Genomic DNA, 19,922 nt, shown 5'->3' with positions numbered 1-19,922 from the left:
TGAATGAAAAAGATGATTAAAACGCCAGGAGTGTGGTTTTCCTTGACATCTGCTGGAATTAAACGTCTTTATCAGGCACGCACGGAAAACGGCCTGAGATCGAGGGAAAATCCCTTAGGTCAGGGGGTCAGGGGTGGCGCTACTAAAAATATTGTCAATTCCATTAAAAATAAAACAGCCTGCATAGTTTGTTTTGGCTTATTTCTTGATCAAATAAATAAATTATTATTTCAAATTACGAGATCTGAAATCCAAGACTTCCGCTGTTTTTTCAGAGGGAGAAAAGGGCGGTTTCTATTCGCCGCAGGAGCACGTGGGCTTTGCAAATAATAATAAAACATTAAAAATTCCAGCCACGCTGATTTGACGGTTTTCAGATGTTAGAGCGGGTTTGCCTGCATGAGTCCCATGTGTTCATTAACATGCACTGTCCTCACCAAATAGACAATTAAACAGACCGTTCTGGTGGGATTATTATCGCATTATTATATATTAGCATATTATTAGCGCTGCTCTGCTGCACAGACGAGATGCACGCGCCAGTAGCCTACTCTGCGTAGTACTGCATCACTACTGTAGTACCGGCTCACTAATAAAACCTTTGTGGGATGGATGAACTGCAGGTATTTTCTCGCAACAAGCGACTGTTTGCCATTAAATTAAGTATTAAGTTTATAATGTTTAAAACTTGACATAACATTATGTTACGTTTATGTATCATTGAGTGCGTATGATGCTAAAGGCTATTTTAATGAAAGTTTAGCTTTAATTTGTAGCTATTCTTTCAACATATGCTTTATGTTTATTTATTTAATGATTAATTTGTTCCACATAAGGCCACAGTCACGCATTTTTACTGACATGTTATATTTTGGTGCATAGAGTGTTGTATTAGAACTATATTCCCAAAGGCGGAGTGATACTGTACGATAGTACCAGCATAGCAATGCCCTGCAGTTGTATTATGTATGTTCCCAAGTACGCTTAAGTAAACATACATACATCAACCTATCTCCGAGCTTCATTCTTAAAGGGGCTAGATGCAAGTTAGCCATGTTATGCGCACTACTGCCACCTCAGGGCATACATGTAACTGCACCTTCTATATTAAAGGGGCTAGATGCAAGTTAGCCATGTTATGCGCACTACTGCCACCTCAGGGCATACATGTAACTGCACCTTCTATATTAAGCTTGTGCATGACGGCACTTGAATTCGGACCGAAGTGACAACTTTTTGAGTGACAGTGCAGGATTTTAGAGGCAGTTGTGGTGAACAGGTCTGGGCTCATTCTACACATTAGGACATTGTTGGAACATGTAGGGGGAGGAAAATACATAATTTTAACATATTTAAACTCCTTATAGTCCCTTGAAGTATCAAATAATGCTTCATAGAGGAGAACAATGTAGGCAAATTTGAAAGTTCCGAAACTAATCATGTGCTACATGTATTTGGACCATGCTACACATTAGCTGGTACATTGGCATACAACAGTACTGCATTTTTAATAAAGTGTTGTATACTCAATGTTGCTGTGGGTTTAATGACAGACAGAAGAGTCAGCTGTAAAAGTTGTTAGAGAGAGCAGAGTTATTGTCATGTAAATTGTGAGGGGCTGGACAACTGTCCAGTGTGTGGGCAGTGTCTCTGACTGCACAACTGACCTGAACTGCCTCCACAACTGCTCTTTCAGAAAACATGAGGCGCTGAAGAAGGACCGTGCTGTTCAACGGGTCATGAGTTCATTAACTGCAGCTTTTCATCTATAGTAAGTACACTTTGCAATGAGTTATTGATCAAGTCGTTTTGTTTTGTCAGACTTTTTCCATTTTCAGTGAGCAGAAAAAGTCTAGTCACATCTTTTAGAATGTGAGTGCAGCCCTGTGTCAATTTAATTTTTACTATAAATGATTTGATTCCAAGTAGTGAGCCGTCCCTGTAAGCTGTAATAACATGATAGCAACCCGACAAACATGCTAATCCACACAGGGAAGAGAGTTTGACCACGGACACGATCAGAACTAGTTTGGTGAAGGTGTCTGGACTCGGGATTACATTGGAGTGCGGGCTGGCGTTTTGATTACTTTAAAAACTCATCTCCCTCTACAGTAAAGTATGTTTATGGTTAAAAAGCAGGTATTTTAACAGATATTTTGGTAATAATCTCAATCTTTATCACTATTTTACATTTTGTTGGTTAGAAAATGCAATATTGATCTAAAAGGTGAAACAAAATATCTAGTTTCACTTCCTGATTTTCATACAATCTCCCTACAAGCCCCTCCCACCCCTTTCGCAACCACTGGAGAAGATTGAAAGATTGCTCAAAGACGCGTAATTGGCTCAACTGCAGGTGTGTTTTTGATGAGAGAACAAGTAGCACGACATCGCCTTTAAAAATGTCATGATTTTGCGTGATATGGGCCCTCGTGTATAACTTTAAACCCTCAGCAGAAACAAAGCTGATCATGCATGAATGAGGCTGTCCTGTAGCTGAGTTTCTTTAGTAGTTGGTTAGTTTGTAGTTGTGGCGACCTCTTTTCGACCCCGCAGAGAGATTTGTGGCCTCGGGGGGGGGGAAGGTCGCTGCAACAACACAATTGGCTTCAGTTGAGGGAAGGATCGAGTGTCAAGGTCAACGCCTCAGTGAAACCAAGTCCATTCTGCGCTGACCCTTTCACAGCGAATCCAGCAGAGACACTGAAGTACGTCACACAAAAGGCAACGGCACAAAAATCCACTTGTGACTATAAGTTAAGTAACCCTGCAGTTAAGACCTCATCAAACATCTCTTGAAATGTGTGCCATTCTTGTATTAGTTTAGCGCTTTATACTGTATTTCAGTCCAAGCTCCAAAGCTAATGCTGCTGGATGTGTTTAAAAAGTGCTATGTTTTTAAATTGAATTGTATTACTTGTCTCAAAATAATACAATTATTCTCCAAAGCCGTCGTCTGAACCACAGGTTTGACAGGTTTTGTGCCTAAACAGAGGTGGGTAGTCAAACCTAATGCTACTTTAAAATGATCTTCAAGCAGTACTTAATAACTTGTTTACCTTAATAAATCATTTTCGTAGTCCTGCCTGCAGGGGGTGATACAAGTGTTAAAGTGGGAGTATTCTGCTTTTTTCAATCACATAGCACCAGTCTATATCACACTACAATGATGACAAACCTTCTGTTGGTCTGTAAATGCAGTAAATTAGAATAACTGCCTTGTATGAAATTGCTCTCTCAAAATGGCTGTAGTGAATGTCTTGAAATAGGCCTCTGTCTCTTTAAGAACCTCTGACCCTTTCCGACACGCCCCCTCCACACGCTGTCTGTGGCATCAGTGGGGAGGGGGTTCTGCTGAGGAGCAGTGGTTGGTTACTCGGCTGGTGACGAAAGCTCGGAGGCGTCTCCAGGAGGTGGGGGCGTTCCTAGGAGGACTCAGGCAAACCTATCCCTAAAATGGCCGCCATCAGAGTTTTTACAGATCACTCAAAAATACATGAATGTGCCAAGGCAACACTTCAGGCATGTTTTTAATGAGGGAATGACAGAATAACATGATGTAAAGCTTGGAAAAGTCGATTTTGCATAATACCCCCCCTTTAATGGGATGATTGGGGGGGTCATCTCCCCCTGCTGTCTCTGGCCAGAAAACCACAATTGCAATTTCGCTGCCACCAGGTTGGAGCCACCAATACACACTAATGGAATCACAAAGAAGACGCTAACAGGCTAACGGGCAGAGCTAACTGTGGGCTAGCACCACTTAAACAGTATTTACAGCCAAGTTTGAGTGACAAAAATGATCTCTATTGTGTAATTGGATGTACAATATCCCTCTCTCTCTTTGTCTTTTCTGTCAACGTAGTATTTACTCTCACGGGCAAATAATGAGTAAAAAAACGCAATATGCTACGACACCTGCAGTGGCGCTTATGGCCTCTAGGGGCATGAGTTACTTAGTACTGCTTTAATTAAGTATATGTAACAAAGTAAATGTATTCATTACATTTTCTTAGGATGTAATGCCAAATTGGAGCCAACAACAACAAAATGAAACTATGATATGCAGGTTTTCGCAATATCGATGTTGTGTCACCAAACTAAAACTATAATTTGGAGATATACAGTCGTGCACAGCCCCAGCTTTTGTCGCTTACAGATTTACTCACAGTGGAGCAAGTTAATGTATTACTCAAATAAGAGCACTGCTACTTATAAATGTTACAAAGGGGGAAGTTATGCACAATCAAACAAAACAAATCAAACAAAAACACCAAATACCTGCAAAAATCACAGATATCTTATATGATCTAAATAACCACAGCCTTCGACCTTTTCAAATTGCGATTGATTTTCCCAAACTGCAGTGACACATGTGCAGTGTTGAGACATGCGCGCAGGCCGTGAGTGTAAACAGAGCGTTTCCCATAGCCCGCAGCCCAGTGTTCCGCACACTCGACGGAGAGAGGGCCACTCCCAGGGGTTTGGGAGGAGGCCACGAAAGGAGGGGCCCCGTCCGCTCCCGAGCCTCTCTCAAGCCCGCACAGGTGAACTGCTGTCGGGCTGGAATGTGAAAAGGCGAGGGGGTGGGGGCTCTCTGACACATACTGGAGAGGCGTGGAGCAGCGTTGGGGAAGGTGAGCCATAGACCACTGCTACACCTGCGGAGAGACACACACACAGAGCTTTTAGGAAGGGGCCAGGTCAAGTCCGAGCGCTCATTGGATTTCGCTCGCACGTACACACACCGCCGGGCAAATATTTGACCAGGAAAGACACAAAAGAAAACTGGAAGCTTTGTTTCTTAGGGCAGACTTTGAACTTGACACGCCGACTTGATAACCGTTCTTATCAACACCAGAGGAAGCCAACTTTTCCACCTCTGTTTCAAGACGCGCTAAAGGATACCGTCTTTTTTTTTCTTCTTTTCTTTCTTTTTGTAAGTTACCCGCAGGACTTTTGGACTTTGGAGCACGAAAAGGTTTGTTTGATCAGTCATCTGCCAAGATCTTGTCATAAATAACGTCTCCTGCGGCGCCGCACGTTCCGCTTTCATGTGTTACCAAGGGTGGAAGGCTGTGCGTCTGGGGTCACGTCAGCTCCCTTTGTGGTTTTGGAGAGGGTTCAAGCTGAGAAAGATGAGCCTGATGCATGCCACTCCAAAAAACAAAGAAAAAAAACAGCTAATTCTGCAAGTTTTGGCTGCTATAAACATTTCCTGAGACGCATGTGATTCTTGTGTTAGTTTTGCAGTTTTATATCACAGTCTGCTCTGATTTGAAATGTTTAAAGTTTAAAGCCACAGTGCGGAACGTTCCTGGTTAAAATGTCGCAACCACGTCACAAGAGGAACTAAACTGTAAAACTCCAAACGTAAACAAACGTGCTCCTAATGGTCATAGTTTTGCCTCTCCAGTGAAGACACGTGTTTCAGGCATATTCCTCCTGCAAGAACACCTGAAATGAAATGTTTGTATTTGATCAGATAGCGGTGGAGTGGCTGCTTATATGTATTGATTATTGTATTGGACAGATAATGAACAGTTCTGTGAATGCGTCCTGGTTGCTGCAGGGTCACGTTAGGGCTGTAGTTATTTTGATTGTCCCATCGTGTTACAGTGAGTAAAATGGGTTTGGGTCAAGTGGTGCTGGACCTCCACCTGAACCGAGCACATTTTCTCCAGTTTTTTATTTTTTTATTTTTCCAAACCTAAAGGCTTCTTGAGGACGAGGACAAAAATGAAACACAACAGGCGACAAAAACACAGAAAAACAGGCCAAAATAAAGTGATGAAAAAGCAGCAAAAAAAAACAAATAAAGCGCCACAAAATAAAATTAAAACGTGATGTCAAAAATCTTGTGGAAGAGCAAAAAAAAAGTGACGAAAAAACAACAAAACATAAACAAAAGAATAGGTGACGGAAAAAGCAGCAAAATATGATGGAAAAGTGACGACGACGCAAGGAAGAATCTTAGTTGAGTTCTTAGCTTTCAAATGAGGCGTTACATTGGCCTATAGGCTGTGACCTTATGGATCTGGGCAAAGCTGAACTTGAGAACGTGCATTCGGTTAAGGCGGGGGTTAAGAGGTTACATTTAGCAAGTCTTTTGACGAAAATGCTGTTTAGTTTTAGTTAAGATTTAGTCAAATCATTCTTTTCAGTTTTAGTCAATCAAAAAGGCGTAAATGAAGCCGAAATATCAAAAATACATTTGGTTTGCATTAAAGCATGTGTATATAGAATGCTATTGAGTGCTTCAGGTTTCTTCTCCACATGGACACAGTGAATTGACATTATATCAGGCTCTTTCCAGCTGTGTCAACTGGAAATCCACATGTTTTAGTCCCTTCTATTCAGTTCGTTTTTGTTAATCAACCAAAAAAATGTGGAGATCACAGTTTGAGTCTCAGTAACTACCTTTAAGTTTGATTTCAGCCCAAGTACTTTGACTAAAATGATGATGGAGCACTGGTTTAAGCTGAGGTTTATCTATAGCCATAATGCGTATTTAGATTTGCAAGCATTTCATTAGTCAGATGTTTTTATTGTTTTAAAAACCACCTTGTCTTTACTTGCCTTTTCTTTCCATCACAAGCTCCTCTGTTTGGAGATGTGGCTTTGCTTTGCTTTGACGACACGGCAACCAAACACGAGGGCTACATTTATCCCTCTTTGTTTTGATCACCAAGTCTATCTAAAGCCGGTCTGCAATTTTGGACTGTCTTCATTTTAGTCGGATTATTTCCTTGATCTAGTTTGTAGTGCATTTAAGTTTGGCGTGTTTCTAGTTCAGGCGTAGTTTGCACCCAGTTTAAGGCATAATTTAGTCCAATTTAGGTCTGCTTTTTACACCCAGTTTGCTATTTTGACGGAGGAACTCAAAAACCGAAATGTTCCGCATTGTCGCTTTAACCTCTTAACTCCCGCCTGAACCGAGAGGATCTTTTTCCTCACGTTATCACATTTTTGTTATTTTTTTGTTGGGTATTCAGCTCATTTTTGTAACTTTTTTGTCATTTTTTCTCACATTTTTTCTCACATTTTTGTCTTTTTTTAAATATTTGTTTTGGCAAATTTTTGTAATTTTTTTTGTCATATTTTAACCCCTTTTTTTCATTTTTTTAATCACATTTTTGTAATTTTTTTGGTCACATTTTGTCACATTTTTGTCATTTTTTCGTCCATTTTTTAATCAAATTTTTGTCATTTTTTTGTCACGATTTGTCATTTTTTCGTTCATTTTTTGTCAATTTCTTGTGACATTTTTGTGACATTTTTGCCACTTTTTCATTAATTTTTCGTCACTTTTTTGTCACATTTCCATCATTGTTTTCGTCTCAGTTTTGTTGCTATTTTCACAGCTTTTTTCCTGAAGCTTTTGGATTGGGGTAGAGCCAAACTGGAGAAAATGTGCTCGGTTCAGGTGGGAGTTTAGGGGTTAAGCTGAGGATTATTTTCCGACATCATCTGCGTTTGCAAACCATATTAGCCACATGTATTTGTTCATAATGTGGAAAAAAGAAAAGTGGAGAAAAAAAAGCTGATTTTTCTTTCTTTTTCCCCAAATCGCTCAGCACCAAAGGTCAAGTCGAGGGCTGTTTTTGTTGCGGACTGACAGATTTTCGCCGTTTGATTTACGCGGGACCTTTTGGCACGAGCACGCACACACACACACACACACACACGCACACACACCTGGCCCTCGCAGCCTCCTGCTAAACCCCGCGTTCCCATGTGTTTTTAACAGGTCACCGGGTCCTCCTCTCGCCACCAGGAGACATTCCAGCTCGCGCTCGTAAATCTCAACGCGCCTTTTGTGCCCCCCCCCCCCCCCCCCCCCCCGCCCGCCGCGCTCTCATTATCGGCCCACAGAAGCAATCGCAGCGATATTTCACAAATTCACAGACGCACAGTCGTCGCCTTGTTCCCGCCTTGTTCCCGCCTTGTTCCATTTTTTGCGGGTTTCTGACTGAGCTGAGAGAATAGGTTCTTTCTTCCATTCTTCCACACTGTGTTATGTACTCTGTATGACTTCGCTGTGAATGTAAATAGGCGATAACGATATTGCTGTATTTATGCAAAGTTGTCAGCAATTTCTTTCATCAAATTCTGCCAAAACACTCTTTAACCTCTTGAGTCCCGCCTGAACGGATCCCATTTTCTCCAGTTTGGCTTTACCCTAATCAAAAAGCTTCTTGGGGAAAAAGCACCAAAATAGCCACAAAAAATGAGAAGAAAGCGAGGATGTAAACGCAACAAAAATGTGACAAAAATGCAACAAAAATGTGACAAAAACTCAACAAAAAAAATCACAAAAACTCAACAAAAATGTGACAAAAACTCAACAAAAAAATCACAAAAACTCAACAAAAATGTGACAAAAATTCAACAAAAAAGTGACAAAAACTCAACTAAAAAAATCAAAAAAACTCAACAAAAAAGTGACAAAAACTCAACAAAAATGTGACAAAAACTCAACAAAAAAGTGACTAAAACTCAACAAAAAAGTGACTAAAACTCGACAAAAAAATCACAAAAACTCAACAAAAAAGTGACAAAAACTCAACAAAAAAATCACAAAAACTCAACAAAAATGTGACAAAAATTCAGCAAAAATGTGACAAAAACTCAACAAAAAAGTGACAAAAATTCAACAAAAATTCAACAAAAATGTGACAAAAATTCAACAAAAATGTGACAAAAATTCAACAAAAATGTGACAAAAACTCAACCAAAAAGTGACAAAAACTCAACAAAAAAAATCACAAAAACTCAACAAAAGTGACCAAAAATAAAAATATATATATAAAAGGGGTGACACAACACAGCAACAACGAGAGGAAAAAGATCAGTTTTGAGGGTCTTAGCTTTCAAATGAGGTGTTACACAGGCCTATATAATGGCCAAAGAGGACAGAATGCATTTGGTTCAGGCGGGTGGTAAGAGGTTCAACATACTAAATTAGGACAAAAATGACTAAAACTACAATTTTGCATATTTTAGCACATTTTCTCCAGTTTGGCTTTTCCCAAATCTAAAATCTTCTCAACTTGAGCTTGCAGCCTGTAGGCAAGTGTAACGTCTCATTTGAAAGCTAAGACCTACAAAACTCATCGGCAGGTTTTTTTTTTTTTTACGCTCTTTGGCACATTATGCTGCTCTTTTGTAGCTCTTGTCACTATTCTGTTGATCTTTTGTTGCTCTTTTGTGGCGTTTCTGTTGCTTTTTCCTCCTCGTGTCATTGTTGTTGCGCTATTTTGACACCTTTTTTCTAGGAGCTTTTAGATTTAGATTTGGGTAAAGCCAAGCTGTAGAAAATGTGATTGTGGTGCAGGTTAAGATGTTAAAGGTGCATTATGCAACTTTTTATCTGGGGGAAGTTTATATTTGTGCGTATTTTAACCTCTTGACTCCCACCTGAACATGTTTTCTCAGGTTCTCCAAATCTAAAAGCTTCTTCAAAACAGAGGCAAAAAAACGAGAAGAAAATGAGGATTTAAACACAACAAAAAAAGCGCTTAAAAGTGAGAAAAAAAAGCGACAAAAACTCAACAATAAAGTGACAAAAGAGCAACAAAAAAATACAAAAATCCATCAGAAAAAAGACAAAAATCTAGCAGAAAAAAAGACAAAAACCCAGCAGAAAAAAAGACAAAAACCCAGCAGAAAAAAAGACAAAAATCCAGCAGAAAAAAGACAAAAATCCAGCAAAAAAATGACAAAAATCCAGCAGAAAAGTAATAAAAAAGTGACAAAAACACATAAGGGAAATAAAAAGTCACGACAATGGCAAAGTGGAGGGAATGCATTTGGTTTTGGCGGGTGGTAAGAGGTTCACTTGTAATGACCCAGCGGCTGAATGAGTGGTCAGCATGGCGCCTTTACTTTCCATCACCGTGGTCTCTTGGACGCTCCAGCATCAATTGTTTGGCAGGTTCAGCCACTGGGTCACTACAAATTAAAAACAAAGTTGCTTAATGCATCTTTAAAGTTTTCTTTAGATACAAACCTTTGGTATCTAAATCGCATATAAAAAATAGAGCTCTTTGTTTTTGTCCTACAGGGAGGAGATGGGAAGATGGGCCTTACGTCTCTCGGTGGTTCTTGGCATTTTAACCTCCCTGTTCATCTACTGTTCAGCTGATGGTGAGGTTTCTTTCGATCACTCATTACAGTTTGTTTTATTTGATCCATCCCATGAGTGTTGTGTGTGTCTCCTGTTGCAGTGAACCATTGCTTTGCTGCCCGGACCAAAAGCTGCTCCGAATGTCTGCAGGCTGGAGTGGGCTGTGCCTACTGCCCCGACGAGGTGAGGCCCCATGCAGGGAAATGCAACAGTGCGGTTTAAATATCCACTTGCTGTCAAGGTGTGGCGCTGGCAATGCGTGCACTGCTTTGTACTTTTCTAATATAAAAGGGAGCACAACTGAGTTCATTCCATAAAAAGTCGACTAATCGCTGGATTAGCTCATGTTTAAAACGGCTGTATATTCATGCTGTGATAATGGCATATAGCAGTGTTTCCCAACCAGGGGTACGGGACCCCTGGGGGTACTCGAGGACTTAGCAGGGGGTACTTGGAACTATTTCAGATTGAAAAAAGGGGAAAATGCAACATAATTTTTGTAGGAAATGCTATATTTTTTAGTAAAATGTGTTGCTTTGGGAGAATTTTAGGCTTATTTTGACTGTAACATTGTCCTTTTTCTTACAAATACCACTTTTAAGTAATTACTTTCTAAATAAACTGTAACCCCTTGAGGTAGGGGGTACACGATTGACCACTGAAAGGCCAAAGGGACACGAAAGACAAAAAACGTTGGGAACCACTGACATATAGAAACAAAAGACATACATTTGTGCGTGGTTTGCGTCGTCCACAATCGTATCTATGAATGTTCCACTTAACTTCTTGGCTTATGATCTTTAAATATTTAGCCTAACTGTTTTGTCCATGCAGACGTTTAATGGACCTCGCTGTGACCTGCGCGAGAACATCCTGGCACATGGCTGCAGCGCTGCTGCTATCATCACTGCTGCCAGCAGCATGTCCATAGACAGGGTAAGTCCACTTTGACTGTCAGTGCAGAATCATACCTTACGACCTTTGAGTCAGTCAGGCTGGTCTTGTTTTCAGGAAGAGAGCATTAACATCAAAATGCAGAAGTCCCAGATAACTCCTCAGCAGGTCAGCATGAGCTTCCTGCCTGGAGAAGAGAAGCTGTTGGATGTGGAGGTCTTCGCTCCTGTCAAAGGCCCTCTGGACCTCTACATTCTCATGGACTTCTCCAACTCCATGGCTGACGATTTGGTCAACCTGAAGAATTTGGGCGCAGAGCTTGGTGAGGAGCCTCCCATCTGCGGTACTAGTGTCCAGTGTGTCAGTATGCTTCAGCTGTACACTCTGTTCTGCAGGCTCCCTGGTGCATGACCTCTCTGATAACTACACCATTGGCTTTGGAAAGTTTGTTGACAAAGTGACTGAGCCCCAGACTGACATGAGACCAATAAAGTATGTGGTTTGCAGTGCACTTTTCTCTTTCAGAGCCTTTTAAACAACTCACGGTGTGTCACTTTGCCATTCTGATTCCCTTAGACTTAAACAGCCTTGGCCTGACAGTACACCGCCCTTTTCCTTCAAAAATGTCATCAAGCTGACCAGTGACCTGTCGTTCTACAACAAGGAGCTGCAGAAGGAGAAGATCTCTGGAAACCTGGATGCTCCGGAGGGAGGATTTGATGCTATATTACAGGCTGCTGTCTGTACGGTCAGTGAGCATGTCTACAACCAACACAGGGCTGAGAATTCACTTCAGGGCTGTCTAACTAGTGCGCATAAGTTTTATTTTGAACTTCTTTTTATATAAAACACACCACATTAACCAAGGAAGGACTATGTCTCTCTGTGGCCTGGGAATACCTCAGTCCTCTACAAGAGTGCATGAGGAGAGACGTTTGGGCATTTCTCACACTGTTTCTCAGCCCTTCAGAAGCCCCATAATGCATCCCACACATCTTGCTTGTACGCTGCTTAACGGGACTCGTGTTCCTCACCCAGGATAAGATCGGCTGGCGTCCACAGAGCACCCACCTGCTGGTTTTCTCCACCGAGTCGACCTTCCACTACGAGTCAGACGGGATGAACGTGCTGTCCGGGATCCTCAAGCGCAACGACGAGGCGTGCCACCTGGATCCCGACGGGTTTTACACCGAGGACATTGCCCAGGATTACCCGTCAGTGCCCACGCTGGTGCGGGTCCTGGGAGATAACAACATCATCCCCATCTTCGCCGTCACCAACCACTCCTACACGTACTACCAGGTCAGAGTCTGAAGAAATGTGTTTAGAAAGGTCGGAGAAGCTGTGTTGAACCGAGAGGCTAACATGCAATAATGAATACATCAAAACGAATAACTTAATATAATAACTAATGGCATGATGATATATGATTATAGTTAGTATGGATGGGTAGGTCAGTGTTAAGGATATCTTCCCCGGAGCCTGGACACTGGTGGTGGTTTGGGAGTCCGGTGAAGGATGTAGCAGGGTGAACCATGGTTAGAAGAGGCGGTGAAGGGGTGGAGGTGGGTCGCAGCACAGCCTGGAAAGCGGACGAACCATGAACGCTGGAGGCTTGAACGCGGGACCGAGGGCGATGATTGGCTGCGACAAAAGTGTGGCTCTGCGCTGATAGGCTGAGGGGAAGGTGTGACTCTCTTAATTATCATTTACTTTGCATAATACGGGCCCTTTAAGGTAAGATATTGTCAACATATAGGCATTGTCACAGTACTGTTACTTAAGAGGCACATTTTACCACAAAAGGTTGGATAAAAAAGTTTCTATCCACCTCTGCTGTTCCATTTGTCATTTGTCTTTTCTCTTTTGCTGTCTAGAAACTGAAAGAATATTTCCCAATCGCTGAAGTGGGATTGCTGACGGATGACTCTTCTAATATCCTAGAAGTCATGAAAAAAGCCTTTGAGGTAAAAGATCTAAAGAATATAACAGTAGTTCCCTGTACTAATGTCTAAATGTCTTTAATGCCATAGAGCATCCGCAGTAAAATGAGCATCCGCTCCGAAAGGCCTAAAGCGTTTGAGACACAGTTCTTGAAGACCAGTGGGGAGATCGCAAATTACGGGGCCTTCGATTTCAAACCTGGGGCAATTGTGAGTCTCTGTGCTGTCTTCTGTCTCCTCGGCTCTGCTCCTCAGCCCTCACCACCTTTATGTTGTTGCATTAGGGCAAGTTCAAAATGCGTGTGAAGGCCCAGCACATGTTGGACGAGAAGCCGGTGTGTGAGGCCGGAAAAGATGAGACCGAGGGAAACGTCCGAGTGAGGCCCTCCACCTTCAGCGAGGCTGTGAACGTCCAGGCCACAGTGCTGTGCCCCACCTGCGAATGCGAGAAGGTACACACGGGCGACGCCTGGGTTTCCACAGGAAAGAGGGAGAGAAACAGTGGCTGCATTAGTTGTCTAAAGTTGTAAGCTAAATTAAAGGTTAGGTAAGTCTCAATATGTGGTCAATATCCTCATCGGTCTGCTAAGAATGATATAATGGCCCAACGTGAGTCTTTGTCTGTGTTTATATGCACATGTACTTTAAAAGTGCTGATTAGTTTAGTATGTACATTAGGGATGCGCGTCAGGGTTTTTTTCAACCCACAGGTCCCGCATTTGGAGCAGGTTCTAACCCGCCCCGGTCCGCCCCGCAACGTTGCTCTATTTTTACAATCCGCCCCGCCCCACACCCGCAACCATTAAAAATTACGTGTTACAAATATGATCCGTATGAACTGTACCGGCGTATCATGCCCTCGCACTTTTCGTTTTATGAAAATCCGCTGTATATTTACGCCAAAAACCTGCTGTAAAGATGACGGAATAAGTTTATGTGAATTCAATGAATGTGTGTACGGCGGCATAGAGTGCCCGTGACCGGCATTTTTTGACCCGCCCCAACCCGGGGCTCGGGTCTGACTTTACGGGCAACGGCCCGTGCTTCTTACGCGTTGTGTCCAAGTCTAATTTCTCTGCTACTGTAACCTGGGTTTACCATAAGCTTTTATTTGATGCGGGTGCATTTTGATTGCTTGTGATTGGGCGCTTTTTTTCAACGTAGATTTTCAGGAGTTACAAAGCTGTTGAAGTGGTGGCCGAAGCAGCAATGAATGACATAAACTTAGCGTCATATCTTCTGTTCTCGTAGCCTTTTTTAATGCTGTATTTCATCCATGAATGCCTTTTTTTGCAGATTTTAATAAGTGTGATTTTTTTGAACACATTCAATTGTTACTTACTCATTATTTGAATTTTTATTTCCAGGCTTCCGTCGTTGCGTCACCAAGGTGCCATGGCAACGGAGACCTGGTGTGTGGCAAGTGTCAGTGCTACGACGGCTGGTGAGACTCAACACACATTGCCTTAAACTATTCTAGAGTTTGTTTGTTGAGATATCGAGACTCTCTTAATATAATGTGTCCCTTATGTGTGTCCAGGGTGAGCACGTTCTGCAACTGCTCGGCCAGTTCCTCGTCCCAGGACACCTCTCTGTGCATGGGCCAGGGCATCAGCGAGCCCTGTTCGGGCCGCGGGGACTGCATGGAGTGTGGGCAGTGCGTCTGCTACAACCCCGACCAGTTCGAGGGGCCCTACTGCCAGTACGACAAGACCCAGTGCCTGCGCTTCGGTGGCTTCCTCTGCAACGGTGAAGTCCACACCGCTCTCACACACACACACACACACGCACACGCACACGCACACGCACACGCACACACACACACACACACACACACACACACACACACTGGTAAAGCTGAGAGAGTTATTCATCCTGTATGTTTGCCGTCAGACCGCGGCTCCTGCATCATGGGCAGCTGCGTGTGCACACCGGGCTGGGAGGGAAACTCCTGCGAATGTCCCATCAGCAACACCACCTGTCTGGACACTACTGGGGTGAGACTGGTCTCTGATTTCAAAGTTTGCTTACCAACAGGTTGAGAATAGCCTCGGACAAATAGCCGACAAAGCCTCTTGGATGAGCGGCAAAACGTCCAACACTTCACCTGCAGAGTACAGATGATTACTCCTTCGTCAAGGAGGATTTATCAGATTGTTTTCTGTTTTCAAAAAGAGGCTCCCTTTCTCTTTGTGAAAATAACTTTTTGCCTTTAAACTCTCTTATTATCTGCATTTTTAAGTATGAAGATTAAATGCTTAGTTGCTTTTACAACATGCCAACAATCCATTTCAGACTTTGATATCAATCTAAAGTTTTCCAAGTCCAAACAGATTGTGTATGATTGTGAAGAGCTCCTCTATTTCCACTGATCCCTTTTGTCTCTCTCCACCAGGGCATCTGCAATGGCCGTGGCAAGTGCGTCTGTGGCCGCTGTGAGTGCACGACCGGCGCGCTGGGCATGACGTCCACATGCGAGGCCGACTTCCAGGTGGGGGATTAGCTGTAGTTTTATTTCCTGAATCCAGTCACTGTCAGCCCAGGGAAACAAATCTGGACTTGCAACCTTCACCGAGTAACGTTTCCATGCTCTGTCCAGGGACTGCTCGGAGCCTGTGAGGCCACCAGAACCTGCGTCCAGTGTCAGGCCTGGCAAACCGGGGAGAAGAAGGAGCAAGCCGTGTGCGACCAATGCCCCTACAGAATAGTCAAAGTGGATGAGCTCAAAGAACGTACGGGAGACGAACACACAGCGACCTGTTAGCTTCAGCCGCTTACGTGCTTTCCGTGTGTTCTCTTCCAGCGGAGGCCGTGCTAGACTCCTGCAGTTTCCGCGACGAGGAAGACGACTGCACCTACTACTACACGGTGGACAACTCCAAGACGGCAGTGGGCGGTTTGGAAGTGCAGGTGCTGGAGAAAAAGGGTAAGGGGATGATTTGATTCAGCCAGTTGTTGAGGTGACGTTGACGTAGAGCGTTGTGTTTCCCGCAGAGTGTCCCCCGGCCAGTCTCCTGTGGCTGCTGCCCCTGCTCCTCTTCCTCCTGCTGCTGCTGGCGCTGCTGCTGCTGTGCTGCTGGAAGTACTGCGGCTGGTGCCAGACCTGCTGCGCGGTACACACGCCATGATTATTTTCACTTATTCACCCGCTCATTTGGACACATGAGAGATGAACACAAATGATCAGTAAAAAGAAAAACATAATGCTAAAAATACAGTTAGCATCTTTTAATGTGGAGTCATTTACGGAGACAAAAGCTGAAATAAAAATGTGGTGTTTGTTCACTTAGAAAATAAGCTTCGGCAGAGATTCTACGTAGCTTATAAAAAGGTATTCAATCTGCAGTGGCGCTTATGGCCTCTAGGGGCATGAGTTACTTAGTTCTGCTTTAATTTTGGCACAATCTATTTAATGGCTTTTAATGCCCCATGGAAACCCCATTATAAATGTTTGGTCCAAACTATGTTCAAGTGAAGCTTTTGTTGAAATTGTTCAGTTTTGAGCACATTTTTGCTCAAAGTTGTGTCCCATCTTCATAAAGTTATTCACAATTATATGTGTATATGTGTCCAAAATAGTTACAATAAATAATATATTTGGGCATTCCAGAGCAATACATTGGACCCGCTTCCTGTAGAACTCCTGTCCTGTCTAAACATGTTTACTGAGAAAATCTTATAAGTACTAAATACAGCAAGTAGCCAAAAATGAAGTATGCTAGAATGATAAGTAGAAACGCAAGTGGAACTGAATTGTTTCCTTGTTCTAGCATTATATGTATTATTGTCACATGTACCATGAGTGTTTGTTTTTCTTACAGGGTTGCCTCGCGTTGCTCCCATGCTGTAGGAAAGGTACGTGTACTGTGGCAATTGATGTTCAGTTTTATCCCATTCAAATACCTAGTCCAGAAAAAAGATCTCATTTGCAATTCCAATATTTGAAATAAAAAAATGACAATCGATATATTCACTCACTGCTTCCCACTCTCCAGGTCGCATGGTTGGTTTCAAGGAGGACCATCTGGCCTTCCTCCAGTCTCAAGTGGCTGCTCCTAACCACCTGGACACCCCCATGGTGAGGACCGGGCCGCCCAAAGGCACCGACGTGGTCCGCTGGAAGATCACCGACAACGTGCACCGCGCGGCCAACCACCCGCTGGCTCAGATAAAGCCCAACCCCAAAGAGACCAGTGAGGAGAGATCAGTGTCCCGTTGTTGTATAGCCGGACTCGCATTGAATTTATCTCTGTGTTTTTCTGTCTGCAGTCCCATTCCCCGTCTCCCTTCGCCTAAACAGGATGCTCTCGGAAGCCCTGACCTACCCCGACTCACGGGACGCCGAGCAGCTGCGCGCAGAGGTCAACGAAAACGTAAGAGACGCTGCAAAACATTACATGTTTTTTTTTACAATGATGATAGTATCACTGTTTCCTTTGTTTCAGTTAAATGAGGTTTACAAACAAATCCCAGGAGTGCATAAAGTGCAAAAGACCACCTTCAGGTAAGAGCGGTCAGCTTCTGCACCAGTACCCCCAAAATACAGGATACTGTGTCTTTTAACAGTGTTTGAAGTATTAGGTGTTGAAATAGTCGTCTTGTTTTTTGCTTTACAGAAAACAGAAAAATGCAGGAAAAAGGTAAGGAGCACTGCTTTCTGTCAGCCTTTTCTCTTGATTTTATTGCCTGCCAGCCTTTGATTGTGTTTTGTTGTAATTGTCCAACTGTCATTTTCTCCTTCTAGACAAGACCATGTCATCATGGACACTGTTCTGGCGGCTCCTCGCAGCACCTTCCCCGACATCGTCAAACTGACGGAGAAAAACGTTCAGTCCGGAAACTTCCACAACCTCCGAGTGGTGCCAGGCTACTACACCGTGGCCACAGACAGAGGTGATCCATCAGTCCATCATTTATTTAGGCTTTTTTTTGTCTTTAAACTAAAACAGAATAGCTTTTAACGAAGCATTTTCATCATTGGTTTGCTTGAAGAAAATGGCCAGTGGCCAGCAGAGGGCAGTGGAGCACAGCCGTGAGATTTGGCAACATGGAGACACTGGAGTTAAAAAAAAATAGATTTTTCTTCCAGTGGTCGATTTTTAGATTGGCTTGTTTTCTCACATGCAACATCTTACTTTTAATGTGAAGTAAAAAAATGACCTCCCTTTTGGATGTTTTAGTTGCTCCACCCCCTCCCCTTTAATAACCCCCCCCTGTCCCGTGCGCGTTTCCTCAGAGGCCAAGGGGGCGGTGGAGTTCCAGGAGGGCGTGGAGTCCTTGGACGTGCACGTGCCCCTGTTCGTGAAGGATCAGGACGACGACGAGAAGCAGCTCCAGGTGGAGGCTCTGGACGTCCCGCTGGGCATCGCGGAGATCGGCAAGAAGTTTGTCAACATCACCATCACCAAAGACCACGGTGGGTTTGGGGGGGAAGAGAGACTGGCGGCGTCCAGCGAGCCGGAACGTTCACGTCACCCCACTTTTCTGCTCTTTTCCTCCAGCCACCAGCGTGTTCTCCTTCCTCCAGGACAACTACACCTACAGCAGGATGGACGGCGTGGCCAACATCCCCATCAAGAGGGACATCATAGAGGACGGGCGCGCACAGGTCTCCTACCGCACACTGGACCACACAGCCAAGGACAAGAAGGTGGGTTCTGCTTAAGCTCATTTTTAAGCTGCTTTTCTCATCTTAGTTTTAATGTCAGAGTAAAAAAAAAAGACCAAACCCTCCCTTTACGAGGCTTGTTTTACGGAAATGTAGTATTTATTCAGAAATATTGACATGTTTGGTATCCACGTGTAGCACAAAAGGCGACCGAGATGACGCTGTAGCCACTCACTTCCTGGCAGACTGCAGGAGCCAAAAACACAGCAATACAGTATAAAAGTGCCGACGCAAATAAAACCTTCGGTCCAGTTTTATCATAATGAGATTTTCCTTGCACTTTTGCAACAACTTCTCCACTTTGGCTCCTACAGACGCCACACTTTCCAGACTTTTACTTAATGGGGGGGGTATTATGCAAAATTGACTTCTTCAAGCTTTCCATCATGGTATTATGTCATTCTCTCATTAAAAACATGCCTGAAGTGTTGCCTTGGCACATTCACGTATTTTTGAGTAATCTGTAAAAACTCTGATGGCGGCCATTTTAGGGATAGGTTTGCCTGAGTCCTCCTAGGAACGCCCCCACCTCCTGGAGACGCCTCTGAGCTTTCATCACCAGCCGAGTAACCAACCACTGCTCCTCAGCAGAACCCCCTCCCCAGTAATGCCACAGACAGCGTGTGGAGGGGGCGTGTCTGAAAGGCTCAGAGGTTCTTAAAGAGACAGAGGCCTATTTCAAGACATTCACTACAGCCATTTTGAGAGAGACATTTTATACAAGGCAGTTATTCTAATTTACTGCATTTACAGACCAACAGATGGTTTGTCATCATTGTAGTGTGATATAGACTGGTGCTATGTGACTGAAAAAAGCAGAATACCCCTCTTTAAGAATATTTTACAGTTTCATATTAGTTTTTTCAGAGGGGTTTGTTAGTATCATACCAGTGTGGTAAAAAATGTGGGAAAATGTTTCGTTACTATCAGTATTGAAAAAATAAAAGTATCAAAAGCAGTTTTGATGCAGTTGGTCCAGGGACAGCAGGAAAGGAAGTTATTACTCCTATTTTTTCCAAACTTTTTAAAAAATATATATATAAAAAATACACTTTCCCTTTCTTGCCCCAATTTTTTTTCTCTCTTTCCCAATTCCATCGCTCATTAATAATATTTAAAGTTATTTTTTCCCAAATTTCTCCCCAAAACATTTTACACATTTCTTGACATGTAAATTTGCAGATCTTCCTCACATTATTACTGTTTTCTGGCCCTAATCTCTCTGCATAAGTTCCTTGTTTTCATATTTCATTTTTTGTCATATTATAATGTACATAAACTACAGCAA

General features: G+C 43.1%; 1 protein-coding gene across 1 annotated transcript in view; it reads left to right on the top strand.

Moving 5' to 3' along the window:
- The first annotated feature begins 1,684 nt into the window (after window positions 1–1,684).
- Window positions 1,685–19,922, top strand: part of itgb4 (integrin, beta 4) — a 29,900-nt gene continuing 11,662 nt past the window's right edge. The window contains exons 1-26 of the mRNA XM_079577941.1: window positions 1,685–1,771; window positions 10,067–10,149; window positions 10,230–10,312; window positions 10,964–11,065; window positions 11,141–11,345; window positions 11,419–11,515; window positions 11,600–11,771; window positions 12,062–12,325; window positions 12,901–12,990; window positions 13,057–13,176; window positions 13,251–13,418; window positions 14,334–14,410; window positions 14,507–14,715; window positions 14,860–14,963; window positions 15,362–15,457; window positions 15,566–15,698; window positions 15,770–15,892; window positions 15,961–16,079; window positions 16,788–16,821; window positions 16,962–17,159; window positions 17,236–17,339; window positions 17,412–17,470; window positions 17,583–17,606; window positions 17,711–17,859; window positions 18,203–18,382; window positions 18,468–18,616. Coding sequence (XP_079434067.1) covers window positions 10,074–10,149; window positions 10,230–10,312; window positions 10,964–11,065; window positions 11,141–11,345; window positions 11,419–11,515; window positions 11,600–11,771; window positions 12,062–12,325; window positions 12,901–12,990; window positions 13,057–13,176; window positions 13,251–13,418; window positions 14,334–14,410; window positions 14,507–14,715; window positions 14,860–14,963; window positions 15,362–15,457; window positions 15,566–15,698; window positions 15,770–15,892; window positions 15,961–16,079; window positions 16,788–16,821; window positions 16,962–17,159; window positions 17,236–17,339; window positions 17,412–17,470; window positions 17,583–17,606; window positions 17,711–17,859; window positions 18,203–18,382; window positions 18,468–18,616 — 3,135 coding nt within the window. The 5' untranslated portion in view covers window positions 1,685–1,771; window positions 10,067–10,073. The remainder of the gene's footprint in view (window positions 1,772–10,066; window positions 10,150–10,229; window positions 10,313–10,963; window positions 11,066–11,140; window positions 11,346–11,418; window positions 11,516–11,599; window positions 11,772–12,061; window positions 12,326–12,900; window positions 12,991–13,056; window positions 13,177–13,250; window positions 13,419–14,333; window positions 14,411–14,506; window positions 14,716–14,859; window positions 14,964–15,361; window positions 15,458–15,565; window positions 15,699–15,769; window positions 15,893–15,960; window positions 16,080–16,787; window positions 16,822–16,961; window positions 17,160–17,235; window positions 17,340–17,411; window positions 17,471–17,582; window positions 17,607–17,710; window positions 17,860–18,202; window positions 18,383–18,467; window positions 18,617–19,922) is intronic.

This window comes from Gobius niger, assembly GCF_951799975.1.
Source record: "Gobius niger genome assembly, chromosome: 19".
NCBI classification, from domain to species: domain Eukaryota; kingdom Metazoa; phylum Chordata; class Actinopteri; order Gobiiformes; family Gobiidae; genus Gobius; species Gobius niger.
The sequence above is the reverse complement of the archived record's forward strand: the minus strand, read 5'-3'. Positions and strand labels throughout refer to the sequence as shown.